Genomic DNA, 19,910 nt, shown 5'->3' with positions numbered 1-19,910 from the left:
ATAGAGAACTACAGCATGAAAGCGCAGAATTCAACAATGTGCTTGAAAACAAAACGATCGAACCGACCACTTCCTTTTTCTTCTGCTTATCTGGGTGAGGTCAGAGCAGGCGAGGAAACGATTCCCCATTAACATTCACACTCATTTGCTCCGTTCTGGTGTAAACAGAATGCCACACAAGCCCCTTATTATGGAAGACGTTCCATACGGTTCCTTAGCAGCCAGACCCAATATGTTAAGTTGTGCTTGTGAATTTAGCATCACTCCAAAATGCAATGGGTTTGGGTTTTCTTCCTTGGAACAAACCTAACCCTTCCACCAAATAAAATAAAAATATGTCAGATCATTTGAGATAACGGTAATGCAAAACCCGCCCTCGTCATCAGCTTCACAAATAGAGAGGTGAAGAGTCATTTGCTAAGACACGCTAAAAAACTGAGAGGAACAAATGTCTATGTTACGAGCCTTTAACACGGAAGAACGCAGAGGCCGCTAGGCAAGCAAGACTCCTCGGGAAACACAATAAAATACAAGCAACCCGGACAAGACAAGTGTGGATAAAACTAAATGGTACACCAGAAGAAGGAAAAGTAATGATAAGAGAGCTCCCTGGAGCTGGATGCGTTCAGTAGACAGTGATTACTTCACAGAGGACTAATATAGATGGAACATTTTCTATTGTACACTTGAACAGCAGAAGTCTCAGTGCAAATAACTCAAACATCCAAGAATGCTTGAAAGAGGACACAATAAAGAATTCTCAATCCTAGCAGTTTCAGAGTCCCGGCTAAATAAAGCGCAAACCTCAGATCGAAGGCTACGATTTATTTACCACGAACAGATTTTGTGTGATTTTGTTGTCAGCACATTCAACAAAGTATTTAATAAGAATATTTCATTCATTCAAATCTAGGATGTGTTACTTTAGTGTTCCCTTTATTTTTATTTGAGCAGTGTAGAAAGAGGAATCTTTGGACCAGGAGACGCCCCCGTTCGTTTTCATTCCATCCCTGGAGGTCAAAGTTCATCGCCGGTGATAATATGTGGAATGTTTATCAAACATAGAAAATGTGAATGTGAACTAATCTATTCTGTCCTGTCTTGAGAAAAGCCTCTCCTGACTACGACACCACAACGTAACTGAAATACCAATGTATAGTTTTATACATCTTGTTTTTGTCTGCTCTCTCTCTCTCTCTCTCTCTCTCAACCCAGCCGGTCAGACAGATGGCCGTCCACCATGAGCCTTAGGTTCTGTCCAAGGTTTCTGCCTGTTAAAGGGAAGTTTTTCCTTGCCTCCGTCTCCAAAGTGCCTGCTCTTGTGGGTCAAGTTGGGTTCTGTCTCTCCCTGCTACTCCTGTAAAGTGCCTTGAGATGACTTCCTGTTGTGATCTGGCGTTATATAAATAAAGTTGAATTGCATTGAATTGGCGTTATATTTCCTCGATAGAGCGTCTTCACCTTGATGTTGGAGAACCACAGATCATTCTCATGCAGCGTGGCCAAGTAGATACAGCACAGCAGACCAACCCCGACCGACACAGACCAGCCAACCGATGTGCAGATTATTGACCCCCATGACCAATCACCTGCAGGGACATTAACATGTGATTCGAATATGAATGTAAAAAAATCAAACACACAATGTGGCTTTTCTGCACAGGAGACAATATGAGATGAGAAAAAAGCAGGAAGAGCACAGCTGTGAATAAACTTGCTGCTGCCAGTCTGGAGGGAGTATAAATACAGACAGTTTTCTAAAGTGTTTGTTGTGTATGTGTAACAGATTGAGCATGCCAAAAGTACTACGTGTGTGTCCGGTCGGACAGTCGGGTGTGGCTGAACCAGCAGCTCAGAGAGGGAAGTGCAGAATCAATAAGAGCATTACAACTCAACTGTCAAAGTGGTGGAACAACTGAGACTGTGGATTCAGGGAACGGTGCAGATTCTGGATCAGTTTTTCACCGTCCTTCAACATTATAAGACATAGCCATAACGTTCAGCAGCAGGAGCTAGCGTAGCACGGCCAGTGTCTCCCTGGAGCCGGTCCCGAGCCCAGATAACTGTAGAGGTGGCGTAAAACGTTGCCCAAATTAAATGTGTAAACAAACTTTAATCTTTAATGTGGCTCCTATGGAGCTGTCCAGTGCTGACCCTGAGTGCCAAAAATATCATCCAACACAAGTTATGGCATTAACTTTGTTCAAAACTCTTTTGTCACAGTTGAGAGGGGCAGAACAACCAACACATGTGGGCTGTTAAGAACATGTGTGACAGATGCAGCATTTAAAAAAACAAATGTCTGCACACAGCTCTCACGGGCCACAATGTGGAGCTGTCCAGTGCTGATCCTGAATGTGAACTTCAGAACTGGACAGCTCCATGGGTAGTCGGCTACGTATGGAGCTTTCCAGTGCTGATCCTGAAAGTGACGTCTTTTCCGCGGCATTGACTCGGGGAACCTTCTTTATCTTGCCCACTTTGGTTGTTTTTTTTTGGTTTCTGCATGTCCATGACAAGACAAGGTGGTGGCTTTTTGGTTTTGCTTTGATTTTGTATCGATTATCTTTGTTCCTGCGTGATGATTGCATTTGAATGGAACCTTTACACATTATTAGATGTGTTAATTTATTCCCATCACAAACTTTGGTTCATACTTATGATTGTTCTCATTTACAGTATGGCTTTATCTTTTTATTTTTAAGTTATATCAAAACTGAATATTTTTATTGTAATTACTGTGGTGGCTAAAGAGTTAAATAAAAAAAGTTATTTAACAACATGTTAAGGAGTAGTTACATTTATTTGACATTAAATGACATTACATTTAGTTACATTTTTTACTGTGTTACGGTTTACAGTTGGCCTTTGGAGAAAATGATGTAAAGCATCTTTGAGTTTGAGTTTGAGTCTAATGCATTACTATAAGTAGGACGTTGAGAGGACAGAAGAGAGTAAACATGAGTTCAGGGAGATGAGACGCAAGGCAAAGGTAGAGGGGGCAAAGGTCAAACAGAGGGCATATGATGACCTGTATGAAGGTTAGATAGTAAATAGGGAGAGACGGATCTGTACAGGCTGGACAGACAGAGAGACAGAGATGGGAAGGATGTCCAGCAGGTTAGAGTGATGAAGAGTAGAGATGAAGGTGTTGACAGAGACCAGTAGTCTGTAGGAAGATGGAAGAAGTATTTAGAGGAATTAATGAAGGAGGAAAATGAGAGAGAACAAAGGGGAGTAGAGGAACCTGATGTGGAGCAGGAAGTGACAAAGATTAGCACGAGTGAAGTTAGAAAGGGGGGGGGGGGGGGGGGGGGGTCACTCACCTGGCAGGACTCTCTCTGGGTAAACATCAGTGCAACAGTTGGACTGATGGGCCTGAAGCTCTGCAGCGAGGGGGGGCTCCTTCCCCTTGCCCCCCTTCCTCTGACGCAGGGCTGTCATGGTGAGGCTCTGAAAGGAGAAGGGGGGGGGGCAGATGGGGGGGCTGTTTACTCACCCGTTCCTACCAGCCAAAGCAAACAACGACCGGGTTGTTGCCTCTCTTCGGACGGGCCGACTCATGACGTATCGGCCAAAACAGCGTGATTATGTGACGTCACGTCTCCCATCGACACCAACGGAGCGGGGGGGGGGGGGGGGGTGAAATGAAAGGAGTTGCTTGATGGACGACAAATACTAGATATACATCATACGACGTAGTGTGTGTGTGTTTGAATGAATGTGCATTATGTTTAAGCGCGCGTGCGCGCGCTTCCTTTATGGACGCCAGGTTTCCTGTCTTGCGAGAAACAAAGACGAGCACCGGTAGCCCCCCCCTCCGGTAGCCTCTCCCCCGTCGGTAGCCTCACCCTCCCGGTGTGGATGGCGAGGACGTCCGGCAGCTCCCTCTCCCTCACCCTCTCATTTTACGCTCCTCTCTTTCCCCGTGCGTTCGGAACCAGCTGTTCGCGGCGCGCCACGGCGCACGCGACGATACCGGAAACGCAAGAACGTCTGCCTTCAAAATAAAAGCCTCGTCTCGTCTTTTCCACTCCATGTAGCGACTCTGATTGTATGTAGGAGTGAGTTCAGGCTGCAAAGGCAACTAATGAAAGTATCAGAAAGACTCCAGCCCCCCCTCCCTGAATGACTGATTCTTCTCCAGGTGTGCGTTTTCCCAGCATCCTCTCCACTGGTCGGTGGTCATGAGTCCAGGGTGGTGCATCCGTACCTGCAGTCCCATAGTAGCTGTCCTAAAGGGAAAGGAGTCACCGTCCTCAGAGGGCGGTCAGAAGCTACGCTGAGGAATCTGTTAACGACACGCCCTTGTTCTAAATACCAAAAGTATTATTGGATATTGCCCTAACTTTGTTATTCACTGCATCATATCGTATCTGCAGACTTCAGATGTCAAAACCGTACGAGACAAACACAACCAGGCAGAAAAACAGTCGATTTCTCAGTCTTTATTACCCAAAATACAATGGCCAAGTATTGAAAGGTCTAAAAATAAATAAACAGAAAGCAAGCAAGTCACCCAGCTGTCTGAAACAATACATGCAGAACATTGATTACAAAAAAAACACAGAAACGTTCTCAGCCTTCTTCTGTTTAAACACGCTCAGCTGTCAGTTCGCTCAAAGAAACTGGAAGAACCAAAATCAAATAGAAAACATTTTTGTCCGGTTAATTTTTTGTTTTTGTTTTATTATAAGATCATTCAAAAATAGACTCTCTTTTGAAAAATGTCAGTTTAAATGTTCGGTAGTATTCAATATTTACATACTTCAAATACAGTACCAAGTTCTTGAGATCATTATTAGATAAAATAATTACTGGTAAAAAAAAAAGGAAGGAAGGGCTCGTCCACGTGGTTTCAGAGTCATATTCAGATTTGCCACGATAGAAAATATCGTGATGCAGTCACGTCTGCTGCAGGACGCGAAGGCCTCAACCGGGCAAGACCCCCCCCCCCCGGATGCATTTCACAGTCACGGGCCAAACTGTCACATTATAGTTTGAAATTTGGTGAAATATAGTTTGATAATTAAAAAAAATAAAAAATGTGATAGCTTAAAATCGAGAATTGATCCTAACATGAAGTACATAAAGTACAGTACAATAGTTACTAAAGCATCAATGAGCTAAAGTGCTTCACTGTATAGCATTTCCCTAAATTAGCAGGAACAATGTAATGCACCTCCAATCAATCGCTAATACACAATTATAACGCGAGGAGTTGAATCAGCAGTGGGGTGGCAGAATTCAGGGAATTTTCAAAGATGGAAACTTTCCATTGGAATAAAAAGGAATATTGAAAATGTAATGTTTGCCCCTCATAGAGAACTTAAATATAAGGTAAGGTTAAGTATATTTGAGCATAATTTTTACTAAAACCTGATGCCATTCCTCCATCACATGCACAGAAGACTGGCCCTCACTTTTGAGCCCGAGCGAAGTACGTTTTAAAGACATTATGGGGCAACATATTTATGTTTAAATTTCAAATATCAAATAGAAATGTATTAATGAAGTAAATAGCGCTTCAGTTATGAGCTAACAAATGCATGTGAATTTGTGTTTTTGGTAATACATTAGCAAAACAGTTACAGTAGTTCTAGTAGACAGCTAGCTGATATGTTCAATGCTAAATTAGCCGTAGCTAGCATCACTTCATTTACCATCCATGAGGCGCTCTTACAAAGATGCTAGCTACCTCAATTGTGATGCTGTTTTCTGCCTCCTGCCAGATGTTCTGAAGATCATTCCAGTTGTTTAGCTAGCCTCACTATTTAAATATCTGTTAATGCATCACATTAGGATTCTTACACGCTGTTGTCTTATTTTAATGGAACACGCCACGTGCGCTATTCGACGTGTGGAGACGCTCCAATATGAAATATTTCCAAAATTCCCCAGCTTAACCTCCCATGGAAATGAAACAAAAATGTTCTGCCCCTTTGCAACCCGACTCGGCAGCCGCTCCAACTGGGATGAGGGTAAGAGCCAGTTGCCTCCATGTCAGAAGCAACAAGAGTACACACACATTCCGTATATTGAAAACCATTTAACTACGAATATCTAAACATATGTTGAGCACAACGGGGGCACTGCAGGCTCTAAACTCAGAGCTGGACCACCGACCCTCGGTTCAGGCTACTGGTGCAAACGGTGCTAGCGCCACGTGGAGAAAACAAATGAGCCACAGCAAGTACAGCAGCTACTGCAGTAAATAGAGCTTCAGTTATGAGCTCTAACGAATGCATGGGAATCTGTGTTTTTGGTACTACATTAGCAGAACGGTCACCTCCTGCTTTACGAGGACAGTCCTCTTTATTTTACCTCCAAACTGTCCGCCAGTGGAAACGTGTGAAGGGATTTGAGCGATTCCTCAACGATGAGTTTATACCGTGACCAGGCGTCAAAACGCACAAAGGGAGCCAAGAGGAAAGAGTAATTAATACTTCATTCATGTACAATCCCCAAAAGACTGCTGTGTCCGTGTCTGGGTTCATTCAGCACAACTCAGCCCGCTAGTCAGGTGGGGGGGGGGGACACAGAGTTCCCGCTCAGACATCTCTTCACTAATTCGGCCTTTTAAATTGTAAATGAAAAGCCAGAACAATTAGCTGCTTGGGTGATGAGAACTCGGGGCCACTGAGAGAGCGAGCGAGCGCGAGCTTCAGTCGGGATTTACCTGCACGGACGACAGACATCATTTCAAGGCGTTGTGTCAGACAGAAGAGGACATGAATTATGGATGTCTCATTGTATCTTAATTTCCTCGGCCCGTCTGTGTGAACGTAAGAGGAGCGGCCTGCCGCCAAAGACTCCGCGATGCAGTCGACAGCTCGACTTTGAGTTCAACAGAATGTTATTCTGCTGCCACATCTTCTCAGATTGTGGCAGCATTACCCATAATGCCCTGCAGAGGTTGGACTCAGCACTGAGAGCTACATTGCATCAGGGCACGTCTGCATCCAGGATCAGCCAACCTTTCATTCTTTCTCGAAAATAACTTTGAGAGAATCAGCCGCCGCCAACATGAAGATTAAAAAAAAAAAAAAAAAATCACCATTATTATGGAAAGTATTTCTATATGAGCTGCAATAAATACAAGCACCATCGCTGTCTCCAGTCACGTGTCCTCATGTCAGGGCCCGTCTGTCCACGGGGACAGCATCCTTTCAAGTTGTCTGACACTTAAAATATGGGATTGAAAATCGTGGACTAAAGGTTAGTATAAAAAAATACTAACGTGTACAAACGTATAATGTATGGGGCTATAAAAATAATTGCACCTTTGATGACGACTCTTTAAATCACAATTACAGCTGAAAACAGGAAAGTCTGTTTTAAAGCATAGCTTTTTAAATATTGAGGCACCGTCCATCAATAAGAAACGTCCCGTCACGTCATTCATTTCGTCTGACGTTTTTTCGGACCACCCTCCTCCTCCAAAAGATGCTTCTTTACAAAGTATCCACCGGCTACAATTAAACTCATACAAAAATAAACACCATTAAAACACAAACGTTAGTTTCTGTAAATTGGCATAACAGAAACGAGCATGCATAAAAAGCAGTAAACACTAAATGGTGATATATTATTATAAACTGAGTCTGCACGTCCACCAACTGCGTTGAATTAAATACATTAAATACTACAGTAGCAATAAAAGAGCTGCCTCGTGGTCAAATGAAATGAACTGGAAACTATTTGGTTCTTTTCACCGTGTCTGGCGAGGGATCGCGTGGCGTTGTGAGGTATGAACTGCGTATAGTGAAAGAAAAAAGAAATCAGACTTGGATTAGAGCTCTGGTTCGTCCCCTGCTTGGCATCCCAACTGATTCCCTGCAGACATGTCGTGTGTTTAAAGTAATCGGATCAATACGGACAAGCTCACCATCTTGTTTTTTCAAACATTCAGACGCCGCCGAGACACTGGACAAGAGTTAATCTGGCCACGCCCACAAAAACGGACAGAACATTGTCAGAAATGACGATGAAGTGCGGAGCAGCAGACATAATGAAACACTTTGAGATAAGGAAGGGTTAGCTTCGATATGGAAGCGGATGGAGGGGCTCACTCTAAGGCTTGGAGCCCGGGCCGAGGCCCCGGCGGCGGCGGCTGCTGCTGCTGCTCCTTGTTGAGGATGATGCTGATGATGTCTCCCTCGTGCTCCTTCATGTGCTCCATCAGCCGGTCTTTACTGGTGGACTCAAAGCCACAGATACAGCAGCAGAACAAGAGCACGCAGTATTCCATGCCGGGACCCGGGACAGGGGCGTGGCCGGCGCGCGCCATGCTTTGGGACTGAGGCTGCCGTGCAGGGTTCGAGGATTCGCTGAGCACGCCGCCGGGGTGATCCGTCGGGTCAAGGGACCGGCCCACAGCCGGCTCGGCTGCAGTCGCTATCGATTCCCTGGAGTCGTCCTTGGGAGTTGCAGCCACAGGCTCGAGGGCCGCGGGTACTTTCTGTGGAGCTCTGGAGGAAACGGGGGACAAACTCAACAAAACAGAGACCGAGACTGGACGAGGACAGAAGTAGGACCGGGTCAAAGCATGAACTGAAGAGTCTGTCTCTCCGTGATCCAGGTGGAGCTAAATCATGCTACTCACAATGAACTGAAGAGTACTACTACTAGTACTACTACTACTGCACTTTCTTCCTTGTCCCTTCAGGGGTCGCCACAGCAAATCAAATTCTCCACTTCACCCTGTCCTTTGCATCGTCCTCCCCAACACCAGCCACTCTCATGTCCTCCCTCACTACGTCCGTGTGTCTTCTCCTGGGTCGACCTCTAGTCCTGTTCCCTGGCAGTTCCATCCTCAGCATCCTTCTACCGATATAGTCCCTGTCTCTCCTCTGGACATGTCCAAATCATCAAAGTCTGGTCTCTCTGACCTTGTCTCCAAAACGTCTAACCTTCACTGTCCCTCTTATTGTCTCATTTCTAATCCTGTCCAACCTGGACACTCCCAAGCAGAACCTCAGCATCTTCATCTCCAAAGTATTTTCCAGGTCCCGTGAGTACTTCCAGTGAATACACCGTTATTTACAGACGCAGCTCTTACCGGCTGCTCTGAGAGATGGCCTCGTTAATGGCTTTGTTAACTTGCTCGTAGTTGTAGTTCTGGTCCCCGGCGTGCTTCCACATGTGAGATTTGAGGGACGGAGGATGGCTGCACACGTAGCCACACAGAGAGCACCTGGAGGAGAGGGGGCGGCGGAGAGTGTTGATCTCATGTGCGTACCAAAGTCCCACTAATCCTACTTCCTGGTCCCGACTCAGGGCCCCACCGAGAGTGGAAATTGGATTAGTGACTTAATTTGTCAAAATGAAGAGGATTATACATCATACCTTTAACTATTCAAGAGCTTAAAGCTGCATATATATATATATAATATATAGAAATAACTCCAGCATGCTTCCCACACGACAGTGGCTGGACAAGATCCTGTGAGGGCAGATGAATGACAAACACTGTGAAAGAAAACCAAGCTCTCGGCACTACTGCTGGAATAAACATGAAAACGTTTCACCTGGAAGCTGAGATGCCCCTGCACAGTTCCGCGTGCGCTAGCACGCCGTTACATACAGATTTGAGCCGCGACTACGCAGCTAGCTGCCCAATATGAACTGTAGGATGCATTGACACTTCAGCCCCTCGTGGCCTGTCTGAGGGACTTTACATGCATCTGCCAGGGGGGGGGGCGTATAACCCTCCGAGGAGCGTGCTTTTCTTTTGCAGGTGTACTAGACTAATGTGTAATTGCACATCCCCGACAGTAGGTGGCAGTGGCGCATTCATTGTCAGAGCGCGCGCAGGGAGTATTGGCTCTGTGGTGAACGTTTGTTTTTTCTCCGCGCACACAGCAAAGCGCGGGAGTTTGGACGTCACGAGCAATCAGTGAACGAACGAACCCCTCAAGAGACGGCATGGAAAAATATTTAACAGTGGAGAAAAGAGAGGCGGAGCCAGACGGAGGTAGCGAGACAACCGGAAGCTAAGACGAGGAAATATGACAAAGTGTCTGTAGCACTTAGCTTCACGGTGGGAGACGAGCAAGTTAAAAAAAAATATATATATATATATATATATATATTGCGCTCCTGAGTTAATTTTGCTGATCAGTTTGAATTTATAATTGTTTTGTTTTTAATTTTTCAGCATCAAATGATTAAATTGGTCAAAAAAAATGTGTAGTTTAAATAAGGATTTAATGTATTTATTTATTTTAACTCCAGGTAAATTAAAAACAATGTTAATGAAGTTGTTCTTTGTTGTAAGTTGATCTATATTTCTATCTTTTTTCTTTACTGTTAAAAAAGACGCAACAGAAAATAATTGAGAAGCACTGCTTTAACCACACAGTCCGGGGAGCCCAGTCATCAGCTCCACTTCGGTTTCCCTGCGGAACCCCGTGTGGCTCGAGGTGTGGATCGGTCTCACCCAGAGCCGTTGGGCGTCGCCAGGAATTTAGCTCCGCCTCAGACATGAATAGAATTCTTGTGATGCTTGAACCATCCGACATTCACTCCACCCGCCAAACACAAACGGCGCAGTGACTCGGGTTCAAACCGAGGTCAGACAGATTCCTCCCCGCCCCAGAGGCGCAGAGCACAATGTCCCTCACCTGTACTGCTCAAGCAGCCGCATGGCGTGTTGCTCATCAGGATGCTTCCTCATGTGGCTCTTTAAACTGTTCATGTTAGTCGTGGCAAAGTCGCAGCTGCAACACCTGGAAGATGGAGTGAGGAGAAGCGAGAGACGCTTATTTGATGCTTATTTACACGCTTAGCTTGACCTGAAGGAGAAAAGACATTTACGGCAGGCCAGAGAGGAAATCACCACCGCTGTTTTGCACAAGAGGTCTTTCTGTTTCCATGGGCACCGCAGTCAGAGACAAACAGTAGTGCGTAATGAAAGTCTTAGATTTAAAGCCCTCTTGAACAAGCTTATGCAAATATATATATATCAAGAAACAGGACATAGAATTCCTGATATAAAGTAGTGCAGGAGCTGCGATGTAGAAACATGTAAAATAAAACGAATGAAATTAACCTTCGTGCCGGGACAGGGACACAACGAGCACGGACCAAACGCAGAATAACATCCTCCACATCTCACCTGTCAGACGCTCCAAACCTCACACAAAGTGGCTCAATCATCTTTGCATAATTAAGGACATTGGACATTGTCCGTCTGTCCTGAAGGGCTTTTGTGTGGACAGACACTGATGATGGCTCTAATTCCTCCCAAAGTTCTGTCAGGTTGAGCTCAGGACTGTGCAGGTCCATGACTTTGTGGACACCTTGCTCTGTGCAGCGGCCTGGACTCATTATGGAACAGGAAGGAACACTCTCCAACGTGTTCTTACAAAGTAGGAAGGATTCATTTGCCCAAATCGTCTTGGCAAGCCGAAGCATTAAGAGTTTCTTTCAGTGGAATTAAGGGACCCCAGAACCCAGACTGGTCCATCAGATCGGCCCGTTCGGGTATTTGGTTTCAGTGATGTGAGGACTGAACACTAATGGAGCATCAGACCATGTAACATAATAGAGATGCTCATTTCTGCACCACTTAGTCTCGTTTGTGACAGAAGGAGACTGGTTAAATGTCCTGATTTCTTCTCTCCGGTTCCAGGAACAATATATTTAAACTCCTAATAAACTGGTGCGTCAGCTGACTGAGGGAGCGCTGCTAACTGCGCTAACCGAGTATCAGTAACACAACCATTGTCCCTCTGTGCTGCAGCTGAAAGTCCACAAAGCTTTATTTAAAACCCAATGTGCCGGATTCCTAACTCGGGATGAAAGTATTGCTCAGATCATTTAAGATTCCTAAAAAGTCTTGAGGCAAATCTTCATTTAAATCCGCACGGCTATATTCCGTACCGTACCTCGTATGAACCATTACTACTGCGTTACAACACACTTGTTTCCAGAAATAATGGAAACATTATACTCGTACGTATGCGAAGGTATTACTGTACTGCAAACAAACTGTAAAAACAGATCATTTACAAATGACGTGATTAAAGTGTTGCCACTGTCGGGTTTCGTTTTCTGTTAAAGTTGATTTTGACCATTTGCGCTTGCTGCTCTCCTCTCTTGGCTGTGGGTGTGGCCGAGAACCGATTGGCCGAGCGTGATTGACCCACGGGACTCATCTCCCCACCAGCTACCACTTAAACTCTGCTCAGCTGCTTGCTTTGACTATACTTTTGTTTCTCATGCCTACGTATGTTTGTGTTTTTCTCCGTGACGCCGGCCTGTCCCCCCGCCCAGTTTCGTGTTATCTTTGTGTTCTCTAGGTGTGGCTGTGTGATCTTGATTTGGTATTTTTGTAACTCCAGCCTGCCAGCCTTGGTCCCTTTTTTGTGGCTGTGAATATTTGTTTTATTACTGACGACGTCAGAGTTTCGGTTATTTCCTTAATAAATGAACTGCAGAACGATTCTCTCGGCATCACAGGCACTTTGGGCTCGAGTATATTGTGAAGCGGCACGCGTCATGAAAAAGGTTTGCCCACCCGCTAGTTAGAAATGTAAACCGGCGAGGTGGCTCCCTGAAAAATACAGCAATATACTTTATATTCTTTCAAATAAAATTCACATGTTTTGTAAAAAAAAGGAAACACGTTTGCTCATTCAAGAGATGCAAATTATTATTTTTTGTCTATCACTATTGCTGAGGATGTAAACTCTCATTTAATAATTTGGCTCATGGTCACAATCAATGGAATAATTGATGACCAAAATAACAGATTAGCGCAGCCCCAGTCTTTAACTTCTTCAGCCCCCACTGTGTGCTTGATTGTGATGTGTGTGTCCGCACCCTGACAGCACGGTTTGGATTTACTGCCATCTAGTGGTCGTTTCTAAAATGTCACGCAAAGCTTGTGAACGTCTTCGATTCGAGGCTGTGCATGGGAACCAGCACAGAGAAGAAGATGGGCTCAGCAAAGATCTAAGTGAAATAGGATGAATATAAAAGTAACATTCTCTGGCCACTAACACACAGAGAACAAAAAAACAAACAGAAATGCCATTCAGCCCTAAAATATTCACGCATGTGTGTGCTGAAGTTCTATATACACTTTTATAAACTTAGACATAATAGTTCTCTCTGGAAGGCTTTGTGTTCTTGATAGCGTCCTTCTGCTTGAGGATTGTACTCATCCGCTCCTACTGGCGTGTCCCATCACTTACGGACGCCACGGTCACCTTTATCTATAAATTCATGCTTTTTTTTCCCTCCTCACTGCCATCCTCATCACTCGCTTTCTTTGGAGCCATCACTGATAAGGAATACTCAGATACAGCCAAAACCACGTCAATAATGGAAACACGGGAGCGTCGGCGTCTGGAAGTTGCTCGCATCTCCAAGCAAAATATTGCTGGCAGGTTTCGAGGTATTATTGTACATGGATTTATATATACAGTACATGGAGCCAAATATCTCTCTACTGAGGGCATGACTGTGACTGATTGTTGTTCTTCCTGTATCCCTGTGATGAACTGGCGACTTGTCCGGTGCATTGGCCCCCTCTAGCCCACACTAAGCAAAGCCCCTACCCAAAAGCTCGAGCAGCACAAGTACGCGTGCTCAAGCTTGTACACCTAACCAGAACTCACAATGCTTAGAAGCTCGAGTAAAAACACGTTTGTGTTTTGAAGGGGTGGATTTGAACCCTCACCCTAACTCACCTGTACGGCTTGTCAGAGTTATGGATCCGCCGATGGTTCCTCACCCCGACATAAGTACCGCTGGTATAATCACACACGTCACACTTGTACATCTTCTGCACGCCACATTCTGTGATAAAGGAAGCCAATGAGAAAGCTGTTACGAGTGAAGGTGTCCATCTATCTGCCCGTCTCAAAGACACAGAAACTTCTCTCACCTTCATCTTTGACTGCTTCAGCGTCCTCCAGCATGCTCGTGGTTTCAGTGACTGGTGTCAGGGCTGCAATGTCGCTGCCGAGGCTGTGGCGCTCCCTTTCATGGTTTCTGAGCTCACTCTAAGTGTGGAAAAGAAAAAGAAACATAAGACAGCTACAGATGGAAATGACAAGATGGGTAGGTGACATTTAAAATGGATGAATGAATACACATTAACTATTTAGAATGTAAAACAGAGACCAGGCAAACCAGAGGCCTGTATACGGTGAAACAGGATGAGTGTTTAGAGATGGTTATCATGGATTACACACACGACACACACATACACACACACAGCTGGCCGATATATCGAATATATACTCGCTCCACGTGAGATGTATGAAATGATCATGTTGTGACCATCGAGTTCAAATTGTTAACGTCAATTTTTAACGCATCTGCACATAATTCTCCCTCACTCTCTCCTGGTGCAACCAACCAGACTTTTCTTAAGAAAACGGAGCTAAAGAGAAGGAAAAAAAAAACCAGGACAGTTACCCACCCAGTCATCTTCTGGAGGGGGGTTGGCTTCCGATGGAATAAACCTTCCCTCCCGCCCGACATAACTGTATAACTGTATGCATCTAAACGGGCATTTATCTGGAACGGATGAATGTAGTTTACATTGCAGTAGTCCCTCGCGGAGTTTTAATGCAATTTTTCAGATTTTATTTTTTGCACTTGAACGCAAGGACGAAGGCGCGGTCGGAGGAACTGTGAAATACGCGCGAGTTGCTATTAATATCTTCTCATGTGTTCAACCTCGTAGGTTGATCATTAAAATAAAATTCGTTATTTCTAAAAGCTATCATGTTTATTTGTTAAGCGTTTGTTTTATAGCGCTCTTCTTCTCTGTGTAAAAAGAGGCGTTTATTTTGTAGGAGCATAAACGTCACGTCCCTTTTAGTTTTGTTTCTTCCTGTTGATATATGTAGCCGCTGCCGTTCCGCTGTGCTAAGCTATCCAGTAAAGCAGCATGAGAGGCTAAAGACAGCACGAGTAGAATATTTGTTCTTCTGCACTCCAAGCGGCTCTTTCCTCGACCTGCACGCCTTAATATTATTAACAGGAAAACGTTTACTGTACGTACTATATATTTATATTCCTCAAACAAATGTTTAGTTCTGAAAAGGTTTTAATCTTTGGTTTCATTCTATAATACTGAAACAATCTATTTAGATTAATGCCTGACTGTTAAAAGTGTATAAAGTGTGTGGTGGGGTTTTTTACAGCCTTAAAACATTTATGTACATGTATAATAACTAAAAAAAAATAAAGATCACTACATTGCGGATTTCACTTACTTTTTGGAAAGTAACCCCCGCGGAAAATGAGGGACTACTGTATTTAGTTTATTTTGTCATATAGTTTCGGTTTTTGAACATTATCACGCAACGAATTACGCTGGAGAACTAAAGCCCTGCGGTGAGCATTGATGTCTTCCTACCTTGTAGTGGAAGGCATCAGAGCAGAGCTTGCACTGGTACGTCCTGGTCTTGCAATGGTGGATCATGTGGCTCTCCAGATCCTTACTGTCTGAAGCAATGTGCTCACAGATGGGACACTGATATGGCTGCCTCTGCCGGTGAACCCGCAGGTGCTGTTTAATGTAGCCCTTGTTGCCACTGCTGTAGCGACAGAGGCGGCACTGGTACGGTCTCTCGCTGTCAGGGACGTAGTCTACCAAACCGTCATTCGTCGAGGCCACCAGCCCGTCCATGCCGGGTACACCGCACATGTAGCTCCCAGATCCGTTCCCTGTGACCATACTGGCCACAGATCCATTTTGGAGCTGTGCATTGTCCTGCAGCTCTTTCAAGATATCCTCATCTGAAGCATTTTGGTCTGAGCGCTCTCTGAGCCTCTCAATGACCGTAAGAAGTGACAGGCTTATGCCAGCTTTAGCAGCAGGGCAGTCTTCATCTCCCTCCCCCAGACTCCATGAACCCAAGTCTTCATCCCTGGCCTCGCTATGATGCTCCAAGTCCAATAACGCTGCTCTTGACCCGCTGTCAGAAGTCTTGGGTCCAGCTGCAGTCACATCTATGAATTTCTGGCTCATGTTTTGGCTCTGTGACTGGGTTGTAATGGTCTTCAGACTGACCTTGGTGCCACAGGTGGGGAGCTCAGGGGTCCTCATCGGCATAGCGACCAGAGCTTCTGCAGCTAGAGAGTGCAGACGTAGAGACTCAGAATGTGTCCTCTTTCGACCAACTGGGGGAGTGTTTTCATCTCGTGGAGAGTCACAGCTTACAGGGACAGACAATTTCAGATTGGCACCTACTTGCTGACCATCAGTCGTCCTAGCAGTCACCCCATCACTGTGCGGCTCTTCGTCCTTTGCGTCCAGCAAGTTCTCGTCTCTGTCCATGTCTGGGCCGAGAATGAGTGGGCTCGTTGCAATGGTTGAATCCTCCGCTGAAGGAAGGCGCTCTACAATCACGTTGACATGGCCAGCACTGTTCGGGCTGCTGTGGATAATCTTCTGAGCTGATGACAGTAAGCTGTCTGTGATAGAGTTGTTGTCATGGGGACCATCGGTATCCACCTCTGCTTCTGTCGTCACTTGCACCTCCACCATGGACTCCACGGAGGTCAGGTCTTTAACGGGGTACGCACTTTCCTCCTCTCCATTAGAGGTTGTTGGAGCTTCGTTGAGATTGGCGTCTGATTGGGACAATGCATCCTGTTTGTTGTCAATTGCCAATGGAGGAGAAAAAAGCTGGAGCTTGAAGGCATGGGGTGGAGTTTTTAAGCTTTTATCTTCAAGAGCTTGGGAAAGAACTACTTTCTTACTGGCTCCTCCAGTATTGGCAGAAACCTGGGCCTCTTTCTTTGTTGGAGTCTCATCTTCATCCTCAAAAATGGGGTAAGAGCAGTCAACCAGACCGGCGTGCTTCCAGGCATGGGTCTTGAGCATTCGCTGCTGGCTGCAGACGTAGCTGCAGATCAGACAGCGGTACAATCCGTACTCCTCGTAGCTGTACCATTTCTTCTTTGGCGGTAATTCCTTGGAACCATCCACTGGGCTTTTGGTTGCGTTGGCGTCTACGCCGCCACTCCTCCCAGTCCAGTCCTCACCCTGCCTCCTTAAAACCTTTTCGGCGTCCCCATTGCAGGTTTCTGATGCAGCGGAATTCATCTTCGGGTCGTCGCCACTGTTGAAATGCAATCTAACATGTGCCTCCAATTGCCCCTGGTCCCGAGAGGCGAAGCGACACTCGGAGCACATGAGGATGAGGTCGGTGTGCTGCTCATTGTGTTGCTTCAGGTGCTCTTTCAGCAAAGGCAGAGTGTAGGAGAGGTAGGGGCACAGGCTGCACTGATAGCACGTCACGGTGCGCAGCTTGTGGGCGCTGCTGTAGGAGTTTGTGGCTACCTCAGTTCCAGAGATGATGATGTTGCTGCTGCTACCGTCACCTGGCGCCGGTGAAAAAAGAGCATCGTCGAATGTCACATCCTCCGCTAAATGTCCCTGCTCCTTATGCTTGCTCTTAATTCTCTTGTTGGGAAAGCCTCCTCTGCTGCCCCTCATCCCCTCCTCACCTCCTTCGGGTGCAGCTGAAGAGACCCGTTGGATTGCTCTTCTTTCAACGGCCAAGGCACAATGACGCGGCCGCTTGTCCACGATCTTGCTGAGCTTCTCGATGACCTGGATGAGAGAATCTGCAGCTTGTTTCTGCTGAAAGCTCCCAGAGGTGTCCTCCTCCACCACCGGCTGTGTTTGGGTTTGGGAGATGGATCCCAACGCTAAAGACACGGAGAAGGACGAGGAGGCCGTGGAGGCGTTTGAGATGAGCGCAGCGACATCGCTAATCTCCTCCATGATCTGGCAGACAGCAGGGAACAAGAGAAAGTGTGTGAACTGGATGATGCCACACAGCACAATATATTTATCTGGCCTGATTCAGTACAGCACGATATATTCTTGAAGAACCCCGAGACCCTAAATACTCAGCTATGAGTATTTGAGTATGCAGCAATGCTCAGCAGTAAAGGTTCCATGATCCAGCTTCATGTCCGCATGCAGCAGCCTTCTAAATGTCTCTATTCTCTTTGGCATCCATGTTAGGCCAAACAAAGTTAGAACAGATTTACAATTCAGATGTCTGGAATTTTCACTTGAGGAATTTGTGAAACAATCACAATTGATTTAAAAAAAATCATTATTATTACTCACTTCTCATGGATTTATTCTCGCTAATGCCAATTATTGAATCAATTATTTTACGAACGTTCATCAGTCCTGAAAAACACACGTTCACATTCAGTCAAGCGTCTTCAAACGTTGTTACTCATCGTACTGATTAGCTTTTAAATATACAATTTGAAACTATACCTAATCGGTTCTTCATCTTATGCATTTGACACAATGACGTATGCTGCTATTAGCATCCGGCCCTTCTATAGAACAAATACTAGCAATTGAATACTTGATTCAATTATTGAACCCTCGCTGCGTATTAGTGTTATTGACACAGTACTCTCTTTACGGGGTGTTTAAAAAGAGAGAACTCACACAAAAGCAGCTTATCTAGATTAATGCATCAGATATTACGAGTGTTTCAGCCAAAGGGAACGCAAAACGCTTCTTTTACAGGGTACTGTTTGAGCAAAACGACTCATTTCTCAATGTCGAGTACTTGTCGTAGTACTAGCCGTAGTAGTGTCTAGTAGACTTCTAGTAATTCCCAGAGAGCTTTTCAATGCTATGACCTGCTGCATGATGTATATCCAGACCGCAGCTTCTGGTGAGGAATCTCTTTTTTTTTTTTTGACCCTTTACCCTGTTCCTGTGTGATTTGATCAACACAAATTGTCTCTATTTTGCTGAACATAATTTCTGCTTCAAAGTGAGAAACTGGCAGGTCAGTGCGGCCCTTCTCATGAAATGTTCTGCACAATGACAGGAGAGCGACGGGACGAGTGACCCCTGGGTCAAACACACTCCTCCTTTAGAAGACCAGCATCTCCATGACAACCGTGATCAGATCGTTCTGGATAAGACGGTGAACACACAGAACCCCCAGCACATGCACCACGTGCATCTGTTTACAAACAAAACAACGCTGGAAGGGATGTAAGGCGTGTTGTTTCAGTCTTTTTCCTGCTTTTCCAGTGTGACTTCGTCACAGTAAACTTCAGGAGAAACGTCATCACAACGATGAACGACCATCATCGAAACACATCAGACCTGTGCTGACCTCGGAGCAATTCGCACCCACCAAAAGGTCAAGTTCCTAAATAAACAACAACAACAACACTGAATCACTTGGTGAGAAAGATAAAGAAAAAATGCTCATTTCCATGAGTCGCGGTCTCAGACGAGCACCTGCTGGGTCTCAACACATTCCGTCCGTCTGTAGAACAAACTGAAGGCTGCCCACGCTGAAACGTGGAGCTAGCTAACCGTTAGCCGACATGCTAAGCGCGCTACAACACGACGACACACGCACCTTCACACGGAAACGAGCAGGACCCACGGTGCTAGCTTCGCAGTTAGCCACATAGCATGCTGCCCGCTGCTCAACACAGAGACGCGCTAACAGTTAGCAGCTCAACACAGAGGGCGTTTTAACGGCCTTTAATGTTGAGACGTGGCCGACGAGCTCCGGGTTGTTGTTGTTGTTGTTTTTTAATGAAAACTTTACTCACTGGCGCGAAAAGCCTCGACGCTCTTTGTCCTTCGCACATGAAAGTGCGTTGTTTTAATCGTTCGCAATAAGAGAGCGGCCTCCCTCTCCTCCCACATTGCAAAATGGCGAGGATGGAGCATCAGTCACGTGACTTGGAGTTTGGGTCAGGTGACCAAAGCGGGCCGATGATGACTGACAGGCGGTTTCACGCCTCCCCCAGCGCGCGTCACAACGTCGTTGTTGTTTTCAGTAATAATATGAAATATCCAAAATTACAAGACAGAGATTTCACAATATTATCATTTTTTATTTTTATTTTTATGCTTTGGTTGGAAGACC

General features: G+C 45.4%; 2 protein-coding genes across 2 annotated transcripts in view; both read right to left on the bottom strand.

The window, feature by feature from the left end:
* dpy19l3 (dpy-19 like C-mannosyltransferase 3) overlaps positions 1-3,923 on the bottom strand; it is a 48,273-nt gene extending 44,350 nt beyond the window's left edge. The window contains exons 1-3 of the mRNA XM_068760322.1: positions 3,852-3,923; positions 3,327-3,453; positions 1,462-1,589 (exon numbers count right to left, since the gene is read on the bottom strand). Of these exons, the coding sequence (XP_068616423.1) occupies positions 1,462-1,589; positions 3,327-3,444 (246 nt within the window). The 5' untranslated portion in view covers positions 3,445-3,453; positions 3,852-3,923. The remainder of the gene's footprint in view (positions 1-1,461; positions 1,590-3,326; positions 3,454-3,851) is intronic.
* Positions 3,924-8,068: 4,145 nt separating this feature from the next.
* On the bottom strand, positions 8,069-19,679 carry znf507 (zinc finger protein 507). Its single transcript, XM_068741818.1, has 7 exons — positions 19,591-19,679; positions 15,383-17,764; positions 13,898-14,015; positions 13,701-13,809; positions 10,626-10,730; positions 9,062-9,196; positions 8,069-8,471 (listed from the first exon to the last, which is right to left on the bottom strand). The coding sequence occupies exons 1-7, from the start codon at positions 19,627-19,629 to the stop codon at positions 8,069-8,071; spliced, it is 3,291 nt and encodes a 1,096-aa protein (XP_068597919.1). The 5' UTR covers positions 19,630-19,679.
* Between the last annotated feature and the right edge of the window lie 231 nt (positions 19,680-19,910).

The sequence above is a fragment of the Brachionichthys hirsutus genome, chromosome 1 (genome assembly GCF_040956055.1).
Source record: "Brachionichthys hirsutus isolate HB-005 chromosome 1, CSIRO-AGI_Bhir_v1, whole genome shotgun sequence".
In the NCBI taxonomy this organism is placed as follows: Eukaryota; Metazoa; Chordata; class Actinopteri; order Lophiiformes; family Brachionichthyidae; genus Brachionichthys; species Brachionichthys hirsutus.
This window is presented reverse-complemented; position numbering and strand designations above follow the sequence as displayed.

Bases quoted from the DNA above. Each gene is read 5' to 3' on its own strand.
- znf507 (XM_068741818.1), bottom strand. From the start codon at position 19,629: ATGTGCGAAGGACAAAGAGCGTCGAGGCTTTTCGCGCCA. The intron at 14,016-15,382 runs GTAGGAAGACAT...TTCCACACTTAG, and splicing joins CTGATGCCTTCCACTACAAG to AGTGAGCTCAGAAACCATGA. The intron at 10,731-13,700 runs GTGAGTTAGGGT...TCCATCTTCCAG, and splicing joins AACTCTGACAAGCCGTACAG to GTGTTGCAGCTGCGACTTTG.